This window comes from Arachis ipaensis, chromosome B9 (genome assembly GCF_059453495.1).
Source record: "Arachis ipaensis isolate K30076 ecotype BB chromosome B9, ASM5945349v1, whole genome shotgun sequence".
Lineage (NCBI taxonomy): Eukaryota > Viridiplantae > Streptophyta > Magnoliopsida > Fabales > Fabaceae > Arachis > Arachis ipaensis.
The window spans coordinates 126703476-126725076 of NC_142444.1; the positions used below are offsets into that span (position 1 = coordinate 126703476).

Sequence of the window (21601 nt, forward strand, 5' to 3'; positions counted from 1 at the left end):
GTGATAACCGATAGTTTTTTCCAGGAGTTTAACAATCAATGAGCCTTTCCATGATTTACACCACATGTCATATTCCTCTAATGAAACATCAACTACAGGTTTAGGATTGAAAGGAGCTAGATCTGTATTACCTCCTCCGGTGACTTCCTCCATATCATACTCCTCTGTGACCATTTGCACGATTTCATCCGAAGATAGCACCATACCAGTATCACCATGCATCAAGCTATCCATGTATGATATACGTTGCTGTCGGGACCCTCTAGGCACTTCGCCTTCCGTCAAAATCCCAGTTGAGGGAGTCTTATTCTGCTTAAAATCTGCCTCCATCTTATCAGGCCCTGTTTGCTTATTCAGCTTAGGAATTGCTTCATATATATCTTCTGTCTCATCCTCCTCAAATTCAGTAAGAACTTCATCTCCATTCGATTTCATTTTTTTGATGTTATGCCTCACCAAATCTTCTTCCTCTGCAGTCTTTTTGCCCACCACCATAGTACAGTCACTCATTCTCACTTCCTCCCCGTAATATAGAAGGAGATGCAACGGAAAGGAGCTAAGAGCGAAGAAGAACGAGAACTAGAAGCCGGGATGTGAGGTGTGTGTGACAAAGGTGAGGATTTAGTCTCCGTCGTCTCCAGGGTCACGTTCTCTCCTAGGGCTTCAGCGCCCCTTCTCTGGAGATTTGTATTTTTTTTTCAATAATAAGGAATTATATTTTTTTTTTTAATATCTTTGTGTGACAACGAATTATAAAGTTTGATTTATATATATATCACTTTAATAAATACTAGCATCTTGTTTGGAGGGTACTTTATTGTAGATCGTTAATTAAGTTGCATTTTTAGATAAATATAATTTTTATTTGATATAAACGCACAAAATTAACCATCATTTAGTGATTAAACATTGTGTTAACAACTTATTATATTATTATGATGTAAAAAAATATTGAAACATTATAAATAAAAAAATATAACATGCATGGCTTATAATAACATAGTAAACGTCACTACAACATTTTGGGTCTATGGCCACGGTTTTTTTGGTCACGGTTTTTTACCGTGACAAAAAAAAAAGCTATGGTCACGGTTTTCAGAAAAAGGGTGACCATAGAGTGCCTATGGTCACGGTTTTTAAAAAAGGGTGGTCTAAAAGAGTCTATGTCACGGTTTTGAGGGGTGACCTAAAGGAGTCTATGGTCACGGTTTTTAACAGTGACCAAAAAGGGTCTATGGTCACGGTTTTGGAGGTGGCCTAAAGTGGTCTATGGTCACGGTTTGGGGGGTGGCCTAAAAGGGTCTATGGTCACGATTTTGGGGGTGACCTAAAAGGGTCTATGGTCACGATTTTTTACAGTGACCAAAAAGGGTCTATGATCACGGTTTTTCAAAAAAGGGTGACCTAAAAGGGTCTATGGTCACGGTTTTTGGGGGTGGCCTAAAGTGGTCTATGGTCACGGTTTTTGGTGGTGGCCTAAAAGGGTCTATAGTCACGGTTTTGGGGTGACTTAAAGGGGTCTATGGTCACGGTTTTGGACGGTGGCCTAAAAGACTCTATGGTCACGGTTTTTAGAAAGGGTGACCTAAAAGGATCTATGGTCACGGTTTTTTAAAAAAGGGTGACCATAGAGTACCCTGTCCAAAACGGCGTCGTTTCCCACCCCCTATTTTCGAAAATCACATTTTTAAAATTTTTTTTAATCTCTAACCCCAAAAGTCCAGAACGACATCGTCCCAACCCCCCAACCCAAAAAAAATCCCCCACCCCCTCCAAAATTTCCCCTTTCCCTCGTAAGTTCCACTCTTCACCTTCACTATCCCCCTCTGAACAACATCTCTCCCTCTCTGAACCCTCACTATCCGACGCGCTCTCAGCTGCAAGAAGATCAGCTGCATTGCCAAGCTCCTGGAGTTCGGAATCGGCAAGAGATAAGAGGGACGTACTTAATAGCAAGGAAGTGGAATCAATCCCGTTTACCCATGGATTCTTTTGATCTGGTAAACCCCTTTTGACTAGAAAGTAAAATCTCAGTTTGAAACCCCAAAACTTGCTACTTCAGCAGAGGCATCTTCCTGGGCTTTGAAAGTTTTCAAGTCTGATTCAAGACTGGCTTATTTTAGGGCAAAGAGTAAGCTTTCAAAAAAAGGTTAATCTCTTTTCACGCTTTTTCAATTGTTTTAGCATTTTTTTATATTAATAATAACTGTGGTTTTCTTTTGTTCAAATTCATGCGTGGTTTCACGGTTTCATTATTTTTTAAGGTTCATTTGTTAGTAGATAGTAATTCTCTCTTGTTAACTTGTTATGGATAGCTGAGTTTGTGGATGGTCCTTTTGCTTCGGATTGAATTTTTTGTTTTGTGTTTTTTTTTTCCGTTTTTTTTCCTTTTGTTTTGTCCTTTTTTGTTTTTTCAGGAGCCCTCAAAGCTCTTCGTGACTCACCCAGTTACTCATTCCATTGAGCATTCCAAGTAAGTTTGTTTTCTTGCTTTTCTTTTCTTTTCAATTTAATTAGTTTAGTTTTTGTAATTAGCTAAGTTTTTTCAATTGTTTATGCTTGGGTGTCACTGATATTGGGTTGGCCAGGATCGTTGTTGGTTGCAGCAGATTAGAGCATCTCAACTTGAAGTGGTGCTTTGAGATTTCTGATCTTTGCGTTGACCTTCTTTGCAAGAAGTGCTTCTATTTGAAAGTTCTCGATGTCTCGTATGTCAAGGTTAGTTCGTTAGTTAGTTATGGAAAGGTGTTTGGCCATGACATTATTGGTAGTACTTATTTGAGAGCCACTAATTGGATATGCTGATTAGATAATCCATTTTGGTTTTGACTTTTCAGTTTTCACACTTAGTCCTTTGTCTTTGTTGAAAACAGTTATCTCAGTTCCACATTATAGCACCATGTGTAGATTGGTGAATGAAAGGGACAGAGAGATTGAGAAACAAAGCTGGACACTCTGAATTTTTGGCCTCTAATATCAGTTCAAACAACATAAAAGGTATAAGTAGATCATTGTCAAGTTTTACATTCATGCATTGAGTTTTCAAGATTCAACAAAAACAAAGGGTATATAGTAATAAAGTCTTTGTCATATTTATGCTGTTCAATTTTACTTACTTTTTACCGTAGAATGTTAATTCATAGATTATATGAAATTAATTACAAAACCTTTTTCTCTAATCCATGTATCAATATGAATTTTATTTTTCAATTATGTGGTTTCAAATATAGGTGTAGAGAAAACATACATAGCTTAGCTATCTTTTTCGTAGATTTTGTACAAAATGATTGGTTTCCAAATAAATTAAATGGCTTAAAATGATTTTCTAATAGAGATCTGAATTTTACTTTTTTTTTATTCATTTTATTGTTGACTTGTTTGTCATTCTTTTAATTAGAAGGCTGGTTGCATTGGGGACCAAATTGTGGCTGCATGGATTTTGATAATAATTTGATAATGACCAAATTATGTATCATTTTCTTTCCATTTAGAAACTGCCAAGTGCCACGAGGGCTATGTTTACTTGTTTAGCTATTTTTGTTAAATTATAGATTCCTTTTGACATTTATAACATTTATTGATTCCTTTTGTAATTAAATGTGGAATGTTTGAAAATTTTGATAAATAAAAATAAGAACTGACTTAGCATATATAGGCCTAACTAAACATTTAAGTAAAAATCCAGGGGGTCATTATTAATTATAAAACAAAGCCGTTGCTTTTTTGAGATTTTTAAAATTAATTGTTGTGATTTTTTAAAATTGGCTTTGGTTTTCATATTTAAATTCTTATTCATTACTTCCTCTTCAAGCAGTTTTGACTTTATTTTTTTTTTATTTTAGGTGATGTATTTAACCTTAATGGATCATAGAGTTGTTGAATGTTCTTTAACTTCTGTTGAATTTTTTGTTTTATTTTGTATACAGTATAATTTTTTTGAACTGGTAACGACAAAAGGAGTTGACTAGTTGCTGTGGTACTATGTATAACAACTTCATATGGCATCTCAAGATGAAGGAATTAAGCAGTAAGTTTGTATCATACTTGTCATGTAAAATAATTTGATCTTCCATTTATTTAGGTAGTAAGTGTGTATATGCTAGCTAGATTGTCACTATAATTGACCTAGTAGATCATGTTTAGTAAGTTCAGGTATTTACATTGTTAGGTTTAATCATACTCTATCAAAAGATTGGATGGACTCACCAAGATTTGAGAACAAGTATATAGATGGTGTTAATAATTTTTTAGAGTTTGCCTTCTCAATTGGACAACCGGTTGGAAGAGAAATCCAGTGTCCGTGTGCAAAGTGTGGAAACACTTATTGGCGTGAACGAGATGCCGTATATGAGCATCTTATTTGCTACGGTTTTGTCGAAGGTTATAAAAGATGGATCAATCATGGGGAACCAATAATCTCAGCAGTGGTGGGACGTGACATGGATGATCGAGGCGGCTTTGATGACATTGATGGGTTACTGCGTCATGCATTCGGAGATATGGCAAATCTTGAAGAGGGAAACAGCGGGTTGAATGAAGATGCGAAGTGATTTTATAAGTTGGTAGATGAAGCAGGCCTAGAATTATATCCGAATTGTACTACTGGATTTTCGAGACTATCGTTTATCATTCGTCTCTACCACTTGAAGTGTCTACATGGCTGGAGTAACACATCTTTTACCTCCCTCTTGGAGTTATTAAAAGAAGCTATACCTGATTTGAATATTCTCACGTCTTTTAATAAAGCTAAGAATATGGTTAAAGACTTGGGTCTTGACTATGAAAAGATTGATGCATGTCCTAATGACTACATGCTGTATCGGAATGAGTACATAAATGACTCAGTTTGTCATATCTGTGGAGAGTCTCGATATAATCCGACTCCTGCTACGGATGGCAACGAAGATGAATTTGTGCTTCCAAATAAAGTTCATAAGGTTGCTGCAAAGACCCTAAGATACTTTCCTTTAATACCAAGGCTTAAAAGGCTTTTTATGTGCCCAAACACAGCAGAGGCGTTGAGGTGGCATGATGAGCAGCGTTTGAAAGACGGTTGCATAAGGCACCCTGCTAATGGTCAAGCATGGAAAAACTTCGACAGTCGGTACCCAAACTTTTCAAAAGAACTTCGCAATTTGAGGCTTGGGTTGGCAAGTGACGGTTTTAATCCTTTTCGAACTATGAATGTGTCACATAGCACATGGCCAGTTGTCTTAATGGTGTACAACTTTCCTCCGTGGATGTCCATGAAGTCAGAATATTGCATGCTCTCTTTACTCATACCTGGACCTTGTTCACCAGGAAATAATATTGACATTTTTTTGCAACCATTGATCGAAGAGCTGAAGGAGCTATGGGTGTCAGGGATAGATACATATGACTCTTTTAAAAAAGAAACTTTTCGAATATATGCTGCACTTCTTTGGACAATCAATGATTTTCCAGCGTATGCCATGTTGTCCGGTTGGAGTACCAAAGGGAAGTTGGCTTGCCCATGTTGTAATCATGATACTTCTTTTTGTTATTTGAAACATAGCCAAAAGACAGTTTACATGGACCATAGGAGATTTTTGCCAGCTGATCATGCATGGAGGTCTAACAAGAGATCTTTCAATGGAAAAAATGAATTCAGGGGTCCACCACGAATGTTAACCGGTGAAGAGGTTCTGGATATGCTAAAGTCAGTAGATAATGCCTTTGGGAAGACGCAAAACAAAAGTAAAGGCCAATGGAAAAAAAAATCAATCTTTTTTGAGTTACCATATTGGCAGCATTGTATGATCAGGCACAACCTTGATGTAATGCATATAGAAAAAAACATAGTCGATAGTATAGTTGGTACTTTATTGGATATTCCTGGAAAGACGAAGGATCATGCAAAGGCTCGTTATGATCTTAAGGAGATGGGCATTCGAAAGAATCTTCACCCAACAAATACGAAGGATGGCAAAAGAACTAAACTTGCCAAAGCGTGCTTCTCAATGACCAAAGGAGAGAAATCCATTTTTTGTGGTGTATTGAAGAAAACAAAATTTCCTGATGGAAGTGCTTCAAACATTTCTCATTGTGTACAACAAGAAGAGAGAAAGCTTTACGGTTATAAGATTCATGATGCTCACTTCATGTTGCATTACCTGTTGCAAATACCAATCAAGAGCATTCTCCCAGATCATGTTGCTGTTCCTCTAGTTCGCTTGTGTTCCTTTTTTCGCCGGCTATGTCAAAAGGAAATATCTTTAGAAGAGATTTACGGTCTGGAGTCAAAGATTGTGGAGACTTTGTGCCAGTTAGAGAGGATTTTTTCCCCTATCTTTTTTGATATAATGGTTCATTTGCCTATTCATTTAGCTAATGAAGTAAGGTTAGGTGATCCCGTCCAGTTTCGTTGGATGTATCCGATTGAGAGATACATGTGCACACTAAAAGGGTATGTTCGCAATAGAAGTCGTCCGGAAGGATCAATTGCAGAGGTTTATTTGGCTGAAGAGTGTTTAACTTTTTGTTTAAGATATTTGCATGAGGGAGTGAAAACAAGATTCAACAGAGTATCTCAGAATAATGATGAAGGCACTTTAACCAAAGATCCTGATTCAAATTTGTTCACAAACAAGGGAAGTCCATTGGGTGGAAAAAAAGGACAACTAATTATTTTGGACGAGAAGTCACTCCTTCAAGCTAATGCATATGTATTGAACAATTGCGTTAACGTGGAGCCTTACATGAGGTAAAATTTCACGTCTCATTTCTTCTATTCTTTAGACTAATTTGGTAGTATTACATAATAATACACATCCCTTGTAGAGAACATGGTGAGCAACAAAAGCAAGCCAAGAAGAAGCGAAAGTGGAATGTTGTTAAAGATCAAAATGAAGACTTTATAGCATGGTTTACAGGACGTGCCATGAAGGATGATGTTCCCGGTTGGATACGACAGTTGTCTAAGGGTCCAAATAAAGTTGCAAAATCTTTTTCTGCTTATGTCGTCAATGGGTACAGATTTCATACTAAGCGGCGAGAAGTGATGCGAAAAACGCAAAACAGTGGTGTCACTGTGGTGGCTGAAACTACAAGCTTTGCTAGTGTTAAGGACAAAAAACCAATCAAGGCCAATATAAGATATTATGGTAGAATCATTGATATTGTTGAGTTAGACTATTATAGCCAATTTAAAGTTGTGTTATTTAAGTGTGAGTGGTTTATGGCTGAGGAAGATAATTATGGTTTGACATACGTTCATTTCAAGAAAAGATGTTACCAAGACGAACCATTTGTGTTGGCAAGCCAAGCACACCAATGCTTTTATGTGAAAGATCCATATATTCCCCAAAAGCATTATGTGATGAAAACGGTTCCAAGAGACTTGTTTAACATGGGTCTCCAATTACAGTTTGACCCTAACATAGGAGAGCCACATAAATCTGCGAATAGTCCGATACCCTTAAGTGAAATTGGTGAGGTAGACTTGGTTAGACAGGGTGTGCGACCTATTATTGTTGATGTGACACCGAACAAGATCAAACCTAAAGACAAAGAAATAGAGTCTGATGAGTTTGACAGTGATGCTGAAATTTAGTGAGTATAAGGTGTTGGAAAATGTTGATGCTTTATTTGTTGAAATATGTTGATATTTAATTTTTCTTCCCTTTTGCATTCATGTATATTGATGCTTTATTTTATACTCTCTTGTTGCAACTAAATTATGTTGATATTCTCTTTGATCTCCCTTTTTTGCAATTGAATTAACTTGATGTTAATTGAACCTCTCTTTTTTGGATACAGGATGAACAGTGAAGGAAATCCCAAAAGAAAAAGGCTAAGGACCCTATCACAAATAGAGTCACAAAGAAGTCCCTTGAAGATGATGAGTCTAGTAAAAAATTCAGGAAAAATTCAATTCACAAGTGCTTATGCATTGCTGAAACAATTTCAAATCAAAAGGGAACATGTTTTAGCTGTATGTGGGGATAGTAGCAAACATGAGACAAGGAAAAAGGGCAAGATGTCAACAAAGAAGGTGACAAGAGTTGACGATGAAGGTCAAAGCAAAATGCCAACCAAGAAGATAACAAACAACAAGGATAAGGTGATCAATGAAGATGAGGGTCAAATCAAGATGCCAATGAAGAAATCCAAAGAAGAAGATCATCTAGTCAATATGAAAGCCAATGAACATGAGGCCCTAGGTGGGAAGAAGCTGACTAGGAAGAAGGTGCCAATGAAGAAATCAAAGGTAGAAGATGGTAAAGCCAATATGAATACCAATGACGGTGATGGTCAAAGCAAGAAGCCGACCGATAAGAAGATGCCAATGAAGAAATCAAATGAAGAAGATGGCAACGAAGAAGAACAGAAGATTGAGTCTCTTATCCCAGCTATGACTCTAGATGAATTCTTCGAAAAATATGGGATATCATTGGATGAAAATGATGAAGAATATGAATATGATTATGATGATCACAATCCAAGTGTTGGAGATAGTAGTGACAGTCAACACAGTAATGCTTTTATCTCTAGTTTCAATAGCAAATAGTGAAAGACACCAACCTAATTCTTTTATTTAGTCTACTCTTTTATTCATTAGGTTAGTATTCTTGTTAATATTCTCTAGTAATGACATGAAAATAGGTACCAAAAAGAAAAAAGCTCGTGGTCCCACCCAACTCAAGCATATTCATGCCATGGAGACACAAATAGAGTTAACATGGTACAATGACAAACCCATAGGCCCAACAAAGACACAAGTTCAATTATTTAGTCGGTTCTTGGGCACACTTGCAAGAAACTCTAATTTGGTCACCTTATTATATACTAATTGGCAAGCTGTGTCTAGGGAGACTAAAACTTCAATGTTGGATTATGCAAAGGTGAGTAGATCATTCTCCTTTTTAAATTATTTACAAATAGGCTTAGCATGTATGGTAAAATAACATATTTCGTTATTTCTTCGTAGTCTAAATATAACATTCCTAGTGATGCTGAGCCTTGGGTGATAGATACCATTGGAGAGTCATGGAAGCAATTTAAGAAACGCATAAAAAATGTCACTATACACCATACAGCTCATTCAGAGAGATGATGAAAAATTGTCCAATGATTGTACCTGAACTGCATTTTCGAAAATTAGTTCAGTTTTGGAGGCTTGATATCAGCAAAGTAAGTTATTTTCACAACTTTCTTGGCTTTAATGATGGTATCATGTATTTAACTAACTCTATGTATTTTTACATTGCAACAAAATGTAGGTTATTTCTGACATAAATCGTGAAAACAGATCCAAGCAAAAATGGAATCATCGAATGGGTCCAGTTAGTTTTGAGTTAGTACACGCTGAATTGGTATTTTTTTGTGCTTTGCATTTAAGTATTTTTGCATCTTTCATGTCATGAAGAGTGTTTAAGTTAGTCACATGTTGGTGGTTTCTCTGTAGCGTGCAAAGGAGGACAACGAAGATCCATCACAAGCTGAGATGTTTGTTGTAACTCGTACAAACAAAAAAGGAGAGACTGATTCGGGAACACAAGAGACGATTGTGAGTTGTCCAATTTCTTAGAAAAGTACACCAAACCAGAAATGTGTTAGCTATTTTTTTATTTTGAAGCATTTGGGTGCATGAACTTATTTTGGTCCTATTTGTGTGTAATAGGATCATATTCAAAATTTGAAACAAGCAGGATACAGTGATGATGACGCAGTTCAAACAGTTCTCGGAAAGGAAAGACATGGTAGAGTTCGTTTCTATAGTCGATCAGTCACAAAATCCTCTCTTAAAAAGGATAAGCAAATCCGACAAATGCAACAACAACATACTGAAGTGGTTTCAACTATGGAGAAAAATCAAAATAACTTAACTTCCAAGTTGGATGGTTTAACAAACTTGATTAAAATGTTGTTGCAACAAGTCAATCCTGGTATGAGTGCAGAACAAGTGCAAGTAATGATAGAAGCCGCCCAACAATCTCCGCCTGATGCGAGTAGTGCACCAAATGATGCGCGGCGAAGCATTCCTCCTTCACTTGGATCAAACCATGTATCAAAGGATTTCGAAGTAAGTGTTGTTCAAAATAAGTAGTTAAATTAAGAGTATGGTTTTGGTACTTACTAAGCTGATTGGCTAAACCATTATATTTTTTGTTCTAAACTTTAATTGTTTTACTTTTTATATCTTGTGCTCATCTTTATTAACTTAATTCCTCTTTATTGATCCCTCACCACTCACAAGGAAAAAAACTTAAGATATTTTCACTAAGTGCATGCAACATTTAACCCTTAAATGATGGGCTACCGTAAAGCAAATAAGCATTTTTTTTAACAAGTTGAAGGCTAACAAGTTTGGTACCACATAGAATTTAGAATTTTTTTTCAACAATTGTTATTTAGGTTTGTCACTTGTGTTATAGGTAGGTCTATATTAATTGGACTTTGTTGTTTACATAAAGAGGGACATGTATGTATAAGTTTTGGCTAGATTTTCTTTTTATGTGGCTCATCAAAGCAAATACTCCTTGCTGTTTAGTGGTTGAAATTTTAAAGTTAATTGACTTATTAAACTTTGCTGCATATGTACTGCATTATCAAAAGCATTTTTGCTCTATTTTAACATGTTTATTTCTTTTGCTAGCAGGAAGACATGATGTGAAGAAAATATGTTCCATACAAATATGACATGGGATGGGTCTTACACTTTAGTTATCTAAATGTAATTTTTTGATGTGTTCTGTACTTTTTGAAAAGAGACTTTACTCGGTATTACATGTAATTGGATACATTACACTCTATTTTGATTTCTGTTGTTTAGACTAAAAATTAAACATATTTAGTTTATAATGAAACTTTTATGATTTACATTTCTTGTTTTTAGATTTATTTTGGGATTATCATTATTTTGAGATGTGATTATGCTTTAAAAAAAATTAAAGCTCATAAAACAAAACAGGCTATGGTCACCATTTTAAAATAGGGTGACCATAGATAACCTATGGTCACGGCCAAAACCGTGACCATAGATAAGGCTATGGTCACGGTTTTGAGAAGGGGTGACCATAGAGGCTATGGTCACGGTTTTAAAGAGGGGTGACCATAGGCTCTATAGTCACGGTTTTGAGGAGGAGTGACCATAGAGGCTATGGTCACGGCCAAAACCGTGACCATAGATAAGGCTATGGTCACGGTTTTAAGGAAGGGTGACCATAGAGCCTATGGTCACGGCCAAAACCGTGACCATAGATATGGCTATGGTCACGGTTTTGAGGAGGGGTGACCATAGAGGCTATGGTCACGGTTTTGAGGAGGTGTGACCATAAAGGCTATGATCACGGCCAAAACCGTGACCTTAGATAAGGCTATGGTCACGGTTTTAAGGAAGGGTGACCATAGATATGGCTATGGTCATGGTTTTAAGGAGGGGTGACCATAGGCTCTATGGTCACAGCCAAAACCGTGACCATAGATAAGGCTATGGTCACGGTTTTGAGGAGGGGTGACCATAGAAACTATGGTCACGGCCAAAACCGTGACCATAGATAAGGCTATGGTCACGGTTTTAAGGAAGGGTGACCATAGAGGCTTGGTCACGGCCGAAACCGTGACCATTGATATGGCTATGGTCACGGTTTTTATGCGTGACCAGAGATTGCCCTATGGTCACGGTTAAAAATCGTGGCCTAAAGTGTCAGAATTTTAAAACTGTAACCGTGACCATAGAAACCGTGACCATAGGTAAAAAAACAGTGACCATAGACCTATGGCCACGGCGGAATAGGCCACGGTAAAAAACCGTGACCATAGGTCCAAAACCGTGACCATAGATCTATGGTCACCCTTTTCACTAGCTATGGTCACGGTTTTTTACCGTGACCATAGACCTTTTTTTTGTAGTGCGTATAATACTTCTTGGACGTTTAAGTAAATGAGTATAATAAGAGTTAAATATCAAGTGGTCCTTGAACTTGCAATTGAGTTTGTAACTCATTTTTCAATTTAAAATTACTCTAAATTTGTCTCTAAAGTTAACAACGATTGTCTTAAGGTTTATTCTAATGAATATTCGCAAAATGAGTGATGATGTATGTCGGGGTTGCCACGATAGACAATAATGGCTATATTACGTGGCATATACAAGTTTTTAACCCAATTTGATTCTATTGTTAGGTTAAAAATCCTAATCCCAATTTGAACTCTTGAAGCTCTCTTGCACCATTAGAAGCCGTTTTTTGTTTCTTTTCCCCCTCCCCTTTAAAATGCTAAACCCCAAATTATCTTTACCAGATTATTTTTCACTACAAAAAAAAATGTCGAGTACCATCAGATTTAGCGTCAACTTTATTGGCGGATTTACCGACGATTTTTAGTGTGGGATTCGTCATGTCAAATTATTACCGGTGAATTTCTGTTTTCGATGGTAAATTCGCAGCTAATAATTGGAGGGAAAATGAGGAAAATAGACGCGAACTTTGGCATCGGATTTACCATCGGAAAAATCTAACGATAGCCACTTCAGTGAGACGCTGCTTAGGCGATCCGCACTGCATTACCGTCGGATTTATCCGACAGTAAATCTGATAGTAATCGTGCCTTAAATTCGAATCGTGAATCCTCTGTCCCTTTGTTTTGAATTTATCTCTCTCTCTCTAACCTCTCGCCTTCCACTCTCTCTCTCTCTCTAACCTCTTGCCTCTCACTCTCTCTCTAACCCTCTCATTTCTTCTCTTCGTCAATATCCTCCTCTTTGGCATCCCTCTCCGGCGACACCATCTCACCATTCAACTGCTGTTGCTGGTGCAAACGCTTCTGCCGTTGCTGCTGTAAACGCTTTTGCTGTCGTTTCTACTCTTCTTCTTCTTGACGTTGGCGTGGGATCAGAAACTCCTGCTATTCTTACTTGTCATTATTTATTATAAAATAAAATTTGTGTTGATTATTATTGATTTGTGTTGATTATTCATTCGGGTTGCTAGTGAAGTTTCTAAATATATATATATGTTAATTTATATATATTATTGTTAATTTATTCTTATCTTTTACTTGAAAATTAAAACAGAACCGAATTTAAAATTACATAACTTTTTCAAAAGATGTGATATGAATCTGAAATTTATTTTATATCAAACTTGGAGGTGTCTATTTTTAGTGGATTTAGAGTTATAGATTTAAAATTCTTAAAGTGTTTGATATATCTTGTTTATTGATTCTTGATTATTGATTCTAGTTTAATAGATTTAGTAAATTTATGAATTTTGCTTCTTGATTATTGATTGTTGACAATTGGTACTGTATAAGTTAATTTTTAAAGACTATTATAAATCTTAAAATATAAATTTAAGGATCATTTTAAGATTCAACTCCAAGTTCATAAATCATTTTAAGTATTAACTCGTATAATAATTAATTGCAAAGGTAAATCAACTTCAAAAGGTAAGGATATATATGTAAATATAGGAATATAATAAACATATACTAGTTGAAATTAGATAGACATGGGTCTTATGATCTTATCCTTAGTGAGTAAATTCACATGTCGCCTCTACCAAAATAGTTACTCAACGATTTCATCTTCCGAGATATACTAGTGATGTACGGATGTTTTCATAAATTTGACGAACCAATATGCTAATAAATAATAATATTAAAAAAAAGCTCTGCTAATATGTGTGATACAGAAGTAGTGGTAAGGTTTACAATAATTGAAGAATTATTAGTAACAAACTGATAATCATGGTAATAATATTGTGGAGTAATTTATTTATTATTTTTTTAATAAATATATACCAATTATTTTATATTTATTATGAAATAAAAAATTAAATAATATTATATAATAAATTATTATTTGTGTTAATTTTTTATTATTTAACTTTTTATAATAACATTTATTATATCATTTAATAGTAGAGTAAAGTATTGTTTTTGTCTCCAACGTTTGGGGTAAGTCCCAAAGTTGTCCCTAACGTTTTAATCGTCCTATTTAAGTTCCTAACGTTTCAAAATTACTCAATATTGTCCTGCCGTTAGAGATCCGTTAACAGGATTGACGGCGGGACAAAATTGAGACGATTTTGAAACGTTAGGAACTTAAATAGAACGAAAACGTTGGGGACAAAAACGATACATAAAAATAAATTTTAATTTTATCCTTTAATAATATCAATTTTTTACTGTATATAGTATTCAATTATTTTTTAATCACATCTAAGTAAATTATATTTAGTCACATTACTTTCATTCTAAATAAATTAATTTTTTTATAATTTTACTTTTAAAGTAATATAATTTTTTATAAATAAATAAATTTTACACTTTCATTCTAAATAACATATTTTACTTTCATTACTTAATCACATTACTTATACTTTTTTTTATATAATTGTACACTTTTATTTTAAATAAATTAATTTTTTTATAATTTTATACTTAAAGTAATGTAATTTTTTTATAAATAAATAATTTTTACACTTTCATTCTAAATAATGTAATTTTACTTTCATTACTTAATCACATTACTTATATTTTTTTTTATAATTTTATGCTTTCATTTTAAATAATTTTTTTATAATTTTTCCTTAAAGTAATGTAATTTTTTTATAAATAAATAAATTTTACACTTTCATTCTAAATAATATAATTTTACTTTCATTACTTAATCACATTACTTATATTTTTATTTATAATTTTATACTTTCATTCTAATCACATTACATTATTTATTTAGAATGAAAGTATAAATTTAATTTTTTTATAAAAAAATTATATTACTTTAAGTGTAAAATTATAAAAAAATAAATTTATTTAGAATGAAAGTAATGTGATTAAGTGTAATTTACTTAGATGTGATTAAAAAATAATTAAATACTATGTACAATAAAAAATTGATATTATTGAAGGATAAAATTAAAATTTATTTCTATGTATTGTTTTTGTCCCTAACGTTTTCGTTCTATTTAAGTTCCTAACGTTTTAAAATCGTCTCAATTTCATCTCGCCGTCATTCTGTTAACGGATCCCTAATGGCAAGACAACATTGAGTCAATTTTAAAACGTTAGGAACTTAAATAGGACGATTAAAATGTTAGGGACAACTTTAGAACTTACCCCAAATATTGGAGACAAAAATAATACTTTATTTTTTAATAATAATATCATAATTATATGAATAATTAAAATAATTTTTAAATGTGAGAATGTGTACAAAATAAAGAATATTTTGGTGAGAAAAAAAAATATAAAGAGAAGAAAAGAAATTAGGAGAGATGAGAGAGAGAGGAGGAAGAAAAATCCTAATAATAATTATGGGGGAGAGAGGAATAGATAGAAAAATAATGGGAGAAAGGTAAGTAAAGGGAGAGATAGAAAAGGGAAGAAGAGAGAGGGAGGAAATGAACATAAGAAAAAAAATCTTAATAATAAAGATGGGAGAGATTGAAAGAGAGGAATGAGAGAAGAAGGGGGAGGGGGAATATGAGAAAAAAGAAAGATTACGATAGAAAATTTTAATAATGGACAAAACTGCGAAACCCTCAAGATAGAATCAAAGATTGATGAACAAAATGAAGAAAGAGTAAGAGTAAAATAAGAAAGAATTGGCTAATATGATATGTAGCATGATCTCCTATCTATAAGAGTTTAAATTTTAAATTAATTGTTGCTCTGCATACTATGTGAATAAATTAGAGTAGAAAAAAGACAAAGATAAAATATCAATATGTCAATAAAAAATATATGCATTAGAAGAAATTAGAACCATCGATGGGGCATATATATTGTCAACATGACAATATAATTGAGTCTACACCAATATATATGTATGCATGGATGTAATTGCATGTATTAGAAATAATGTATGTATGTATAGTGAGATATAAATGATATGTATAGTGAGATATAAATGAGTCTGTACTCTTAATCATAGATGAACAGTAGCTCTATGCTTCTTCTTTTTTTATTTTTGATTTTTCACAATATTTTTTAACTTAACAAGCTAAGGACTAGATACTTCTCTTTTATTACACACTGAAATTCCACAACTTAAATTTTTTTTATAATAATAGTATATAATGAGAGAAAAAGAACAATAAAATAAGAAATAAACACTGAAATTCCACAACTTAAATTTTTTTTATAATAATAGTATATAATGAGAGAAAAAGAACAATAAAATAAGAAATAAAAGAAGGAGAAAATCTTAATAACAAATAAAAGAGAGAATCTTAATAATGAATATAAAAATAATTTAATAATGAATATAGGAAAGAGTATGAGGAAGGCGATATAAAAATAAGAATAAAGGACAAATTCGTCCCTGACTTTTTTTTCCGCGGATATTTTTGTCTCCGAGGATTGGAAAATACTTTAATGTCCCTGACCCCACGAAAAAGTGGACATATTTACTCCTCCGTTAGAGTCGTTCCGTTTGCCCTAACGGAAAATGGTGACGTGGCTCCCGTGGCGCTGACCTGGCTGTTACGGGATGCCACGTGGGATGGACTTTCGAAAAGAGGACGTATTAGTCCCCAGGAACCAAAACGTCGCCGTTTCTCCCCCACCCCCAATCTATGAAATCCTTGAATCCTAATCCTTTGAATGCAGTGTGAAGGTGAAGCGGGTGACGGAAGAAAGGGAGCATTCCGACAGAGCTTGACCACAAGTCCGACGGCCAGACCATCGAGTGGCTCCTCCGCTAGGCCGAACCTTCAATCATCGCCGCCACCGGAACTGGAACCACTCCCATCAGCTTCTCCTCCATTTCCATCTCCGTACGCGGTGGTGCTGGCTCTCTCTCTTCTCCTTCCTCAACCTCCGCAGCGTCTTCGCTCGACCACAAGTCCTTGCTCGCTCCCACTCCCTTCATACTCGGCAAGCGCATACGCACTGACGACGACGCTTCCGCCAAGGACGACGACATCTCCGTGGGGCCTGCCGTGAGTCCTTAGTAGGCTCCGAAGCTCCCGCGGGGCTATGGGCCCTCCCGACCATGCCCAATTTTGGTCAAATTTGGAGTTTCGCAGCGGCTGCTCCTCCACCGGAGATGGTTGTGCAGTCGGCGGCGGTGTCGGTGTCTCAGCAGCAGCAAGCTTCTTTGTTCGTTCACCATCAGCATCAGCAGCAGCAACAAGCCATGGGAGAAGCTTCGGCGGCGAGGCTGGAAAATTGCCTTCCTGGACATCTGAATTTGTTGGCTTCTAAGTCGGGAGGGCCCGGAAACTTTTAGGTTTAGAGCTCTTTTGTTTTTAGTTTTTTGAGTGGAGAAGTCCATGAATTCAATTAGGATTTGTTTTAAGTTATATATTATGATGATGATGAATTGCTGCAGATTGAAGCTGGAAGCAGTTTTCAGAACCTTGATCATCAGTGTTTGCTGTGTGCAAGTGCAAATGCAGCTTGGAAATTCATAATGTTGGTTGTGATTAAAAGAAAGCAAGGTTCTCCGAGTTGGAGAGACTAATAAGCTTTGTAATGATAATGGGATTGCATTATTGGTTGCTTGGTTTTTGAGTTTTTCACTTACTCTCGTCCATCATGTCTTCCTAATGGAGTGTACAAGTTTGGTTGTTGTTGCAGCCAGCTCAAGTACAATTACTAGTAGATTTAGTGTTAATAGTGGTCAAGCTCAACTCAACTTTGCTCTCAATTTGTTGGAGTACACAACTCAACACAACACACCACACTACATTCTAATTCCTGTGAAAGAATTCATGTGTTGTTCTTGTTAATGATATGGGTTTTGGCACAGCTTGATGGATGGTGAGTGGTGTGGTGAGTAGTCAATGCTATCCTCTCTCTCAATCTCTCTATCTCTTTCACTTTCACAGCTAGCTCCTTTGCTAGTCTTAAGTTGTTCATCATAGATTGGGAGTGGGCGAGAAACGGCGACGTTTTGGTTCCTGGGGACTAATACGTCCTCTTTTCAAAAGTCCATCCCACGTGGTAGCCCGTAACGGCCAGGTCAGCACCACGGGAGCCACGTCACCGTTTTCCGTCAGGGCAAACAGAGCGCCTCTAACGGAGGGGTAAATATGTCCACTTTTTCAGGGGGTCAGGGACATTAAAGTATTTTCCAATCCTCGGGGACAAAAATGTCCGCGGGAAAAAGGTCAGAACGGATTTGTCCTTTACTCTCAAAAAAATAATTTTAGCGACAATTCTATTTGCTGAATGGTAGAAGTTTCCTTACGTGCTGAACATGTGTATCGTTCTTCAAGTGTGTTCGCGTAAAGGAATGAGGGATCAGAAAAACTGTTGGCATGTCAGATTCTCCCAAATAAAGCAGAGTATGGATCCCAAGATTTCGGTGTTTATCTCTTGATGAACTTGTAGTTGGAAGTTAATTTTTCCTTTAATATCCACTAATAAGTGAATTTTTTGAATTTGAATTTATTACTTTTTCTTTTGTGAAATATGTAATTATTGTACTTAGATTAAGGAGTGGGTGGATGAGCCTTACCGTTGGGATTTCGATCTGAGTTGGGTAAACGGTTCCAAGAAATAATTTTAACATGGACTTCACATATGCATTCCCAATCCAAGATTTAAAAAAAAAAGCATGAACCAAGATTAAAAAAATATGAATTAAGATCAAAATAATTATTTAAATTAACAATTTGAAAAAAATACATCAACCTAACAATCACAGAGTCAAGAACAACACCTCAACAATAATTTTATAAATTACCAAATTAATAATAATAATAATATGAACTCAGATTAGTATCACAATAATGTTTAAAAAAATTAAATATTTAAATCCAAGAAACAACAGGAAAAAAGAACCGGTAGCAACCCAAATACAAGAAAGAACAAGAATAAGGAAAAGAAATCACTTCATACATTATTTAACTCAAAATGCTGGAGCTCGAAGCCTTGAACATGCGACGAAGAGGGAACTCAGATGAGAGCTGAACAATGGCGAAAGCACGGCAAATACCATGACGGAAGCTCAGCCAAAACAGAGGTCAAATCGTGGCGATAACAGTGGGATGGAGCAGAAATAAAGGCTTGAGGCTTGAAGCTCGACCAAGTGATGAAAAGGGAGTACAATGACAGAACTACAAATGATATAGAGTGGGCAGAAACTCATCACAGATGCGAAAGCTTAAAACTGAAAGAAAAGCATGGTGAGCAGATGCATTCCGATGACGATGGGGCATGTGCGGATGACGGTAGTGCAGATTGTGATGGCGGTAAAGTAGGAGGAAGAGGGAGCATAGATGAAGGCCAGAACTCAAATCGAGACGAGAAAGAGAGAGCAGTGGAGCAGACACGAGAAGACATGGGCGACGAAACTGGAACAAACAACAACTGCCGAACAGAGACGACACGACGCGACAGTAGAGATGAGCTGCAACGATGCTGAAGTAGTGGATGTTGACGGCTAGACCAGATTCGATAGTAGCGATGACACAACTTGAAGAAGAGAGTAACGATGGAGGCTAGGGTTTTTCTTTGAGACATGGTCTCCCTTTCTTGGCTCCTTCCTTTCGAAATTAGGGTTCTATTCGTTATGTTTTCAAAATTTATTTTTCCTTTTTGTTACTAATGAAAAATATCTTTTTCTTTTTTTTTTTGGTATTAAAAATACTCTTTTCTTTAATTACTGGATATTAAACCAATAATTAAGCTCCAATAAAGGACAAATATTGAAACCTTGAGATCCACATTCTGCTTCGTCTAAAGAATTCTAACATGCAAACAACCTCCTAAATCCTACACTCTTTCATGCATAACCCCCTTAGTCCTGACATGCATGTTCAGTACGTAAAGCAACTTCAATCATTCAATATCGTAGAATCTCTTTAATTTTAAAAGAGAGAATAATACTATTCTAAAGTTGATACTATCACTATAATTTGATTTGATCGAACTTTATTATAAATATATTTTTTAGTGAGAGTAATATATTTTGATTTAGGAGTGATATTATTAATTATCACTTAAAATTGTGAAAATTCATTCCTTAATTATGAAAAAAAATATTTTATTTTATTTAATTATTAGAGAATAATATATGTTGCATTTTGATGGTCATATTAGTAATTTATATTATAACTTAATAGCATAAAAATTATAGCAGCTCAATGACATAGTGACATCTCTGGAAGTAAAATCTTAGTTTATTTTTTCCTCCATCATTCTTTTTTTTATATATGCGTATACTCACATTCATCCATGTGTCTTGTTTTCATGCTATCTATTGGCTGTGATATTTCTTATCCACATTGTCATGTGCTTTCAATTACTCTACCTCATTTCTTGATTTAAATTCAAAATAATAGGTGTTGTGTTCTTAGTCATTCCATTATACTTTGATATAAGACTTTCTTTAAACATATCTATCTAAGAGTATTGTCTAGTTAGCGTTAAGTGAATTTATTTAGCTGTTATGCCTGTACTTTTAGTCATTTCATGATAGTTTGAAGTCACATTTTCTTTTGATATGTTTACTTAAAGTATTGTCTAAGTAGCAATAAGTAAATTTGTATGTTTTACCATAAAATAAGTGATATTTAGATGTTTTACTACCTCACACAACCTTGCATTTATATAGAAGAGGTTCAAGAACTTGTAACATGAAAATAGAGGGGAAAATTTCAAATGAGTGTAATACGAACAGCACAAGTTATCCAAATGAAAACTTATGATACTACTCACAATATTAAAATTCTGCTTTTGTAGTCATTAGCTTTGAATCTGGACAAATTACAACTTTTAGTTACTGATTCCATGGTGTTTGTGATTATTATAGTTGTCTATTTATGAAAATTTAGAGGATTTGATTTTACTAAGAAAAATAACAAATTAACAAGTGGAAAAGTAGTTATTATCGATTTTTTGTTGTTAAATTTTGTTGTGATTGGATATTGATATGTTGACGGATAAAAAACTTTTTTAAAGGAACATGTTTCTTAAATTTTTATGACTAAAATACTAAAACTAATAATGAAAGATGTGACTCTAAAAAATTTGACCATAAAAGAATTAAAACTAATTTCTAAAAAAAAAAGTTTGACAGACAAAATTATTCAAATCCTCAAAAATTAATTAAAATTTTTAAATTGCCCTTCTACCCTAACATAATTACTCTCAAATTATGTCACTATTACATTCCCGATCTCCAATCCTCTTAACCTTCTTCAACAATGAAAGCCACTTCTTTCAGATGCTCGAAATTGAAATAATACCAAAAAGAATAAAAGATGGTGGTGCAGTAAGATGGCTGGTTTATATCATTTTGCGAGGCTGAGCGAGACTTGGTTTATGTTGGATGAGATATTGGTGAGTGCATTCGTGGAGAGATGGCGTTCGGAGACGCACACATTTCATATGCCGTTCGGGGAGTGCACGATTACACTCCAGGGCGTGGCGTACCAATTAGGGTTGCCGATCGATGGACAGTACGTCAGTGGATACCTGACGAAGTTTGAGCGATACATCGAGGGCGGTCGCCCAGCTTGGGTGTGGTTCCAGGAGCTGCTGGGTATATTGCCTCCTGCGAACTACATCGACAAGTTTACGGTGAGATGCAGTTGGATACAGGAAACATTCGGGGAGATTCCTGATGGCGCCGACGACGCCACTGTTAGGAGGTATGCCGGGCCTACATCATGATGCTTTT

The 21601-nt window shown here is 35.2% G+C and overlaps 3 protein-coding genes and 1 pseudogene across 3 annotated transcripts; all 4 read left to right on the forward strand.

Moving 5' to 3' along the window:
• The first annotated feature begins 4754 nt into the window (after positions 1-4754).
• LOC148546239 (uncharacterized) lies at positions 4755-9076 on the forward strand. The gene is made up of 4 exons (XM_088500471.1): positions 4755-6724; positions 7780-8495; positions 8626-8864; positions 8951-9076. Exons 1-4 carry the CDS (start codon positions 4755-4757, stop codon positions 9074-9076), a joined length of 3051 nt encoding a protein of 1016 aa, XP_088356597.1.
• On the forward strand, positions 6797-7573 carry LOC148546240 (uncharacterized; the record flags this gene model as incomplete). Its single annotated transcript, XM_088497954.1, has 1 exon — positions 6797-7573. A coding segment is annotated over one exon (777 nt), but the record flags the coding sequence as incomplete, so codon positions are not given.
• Positions 9077-9281: 205 nt separating the features above from the next.
• Positions 9282-10745, forward strand: LOC148546241 (uncharacterized). The gene is made up of 4 exons (XM_088500472.1): positions 9282-9335; positions 9428-9529; positions 9644-10045; positions 10622-10745. The coding sequence occupies exons 1-4, from the start codon at positions 9297-9299 to the stop codon at positions 10634-10636; spliced, it is 558 nt and encodes a 185-aa protein (XP_088356598.1). The 5' UTR covers positions 9282-9296; the 3' UTR covers positions 10637-10745.
• A 5599-nt stretch (positions 10746-16344) lies between these two features.
• On the forward strand, positions 16345-17200 carry LOC148546242 (transcription factor TCP7 pseudogene; annotated as a pseudogene).
• Positions 17201-21601: the final 4401 nt, after the last annotated feature.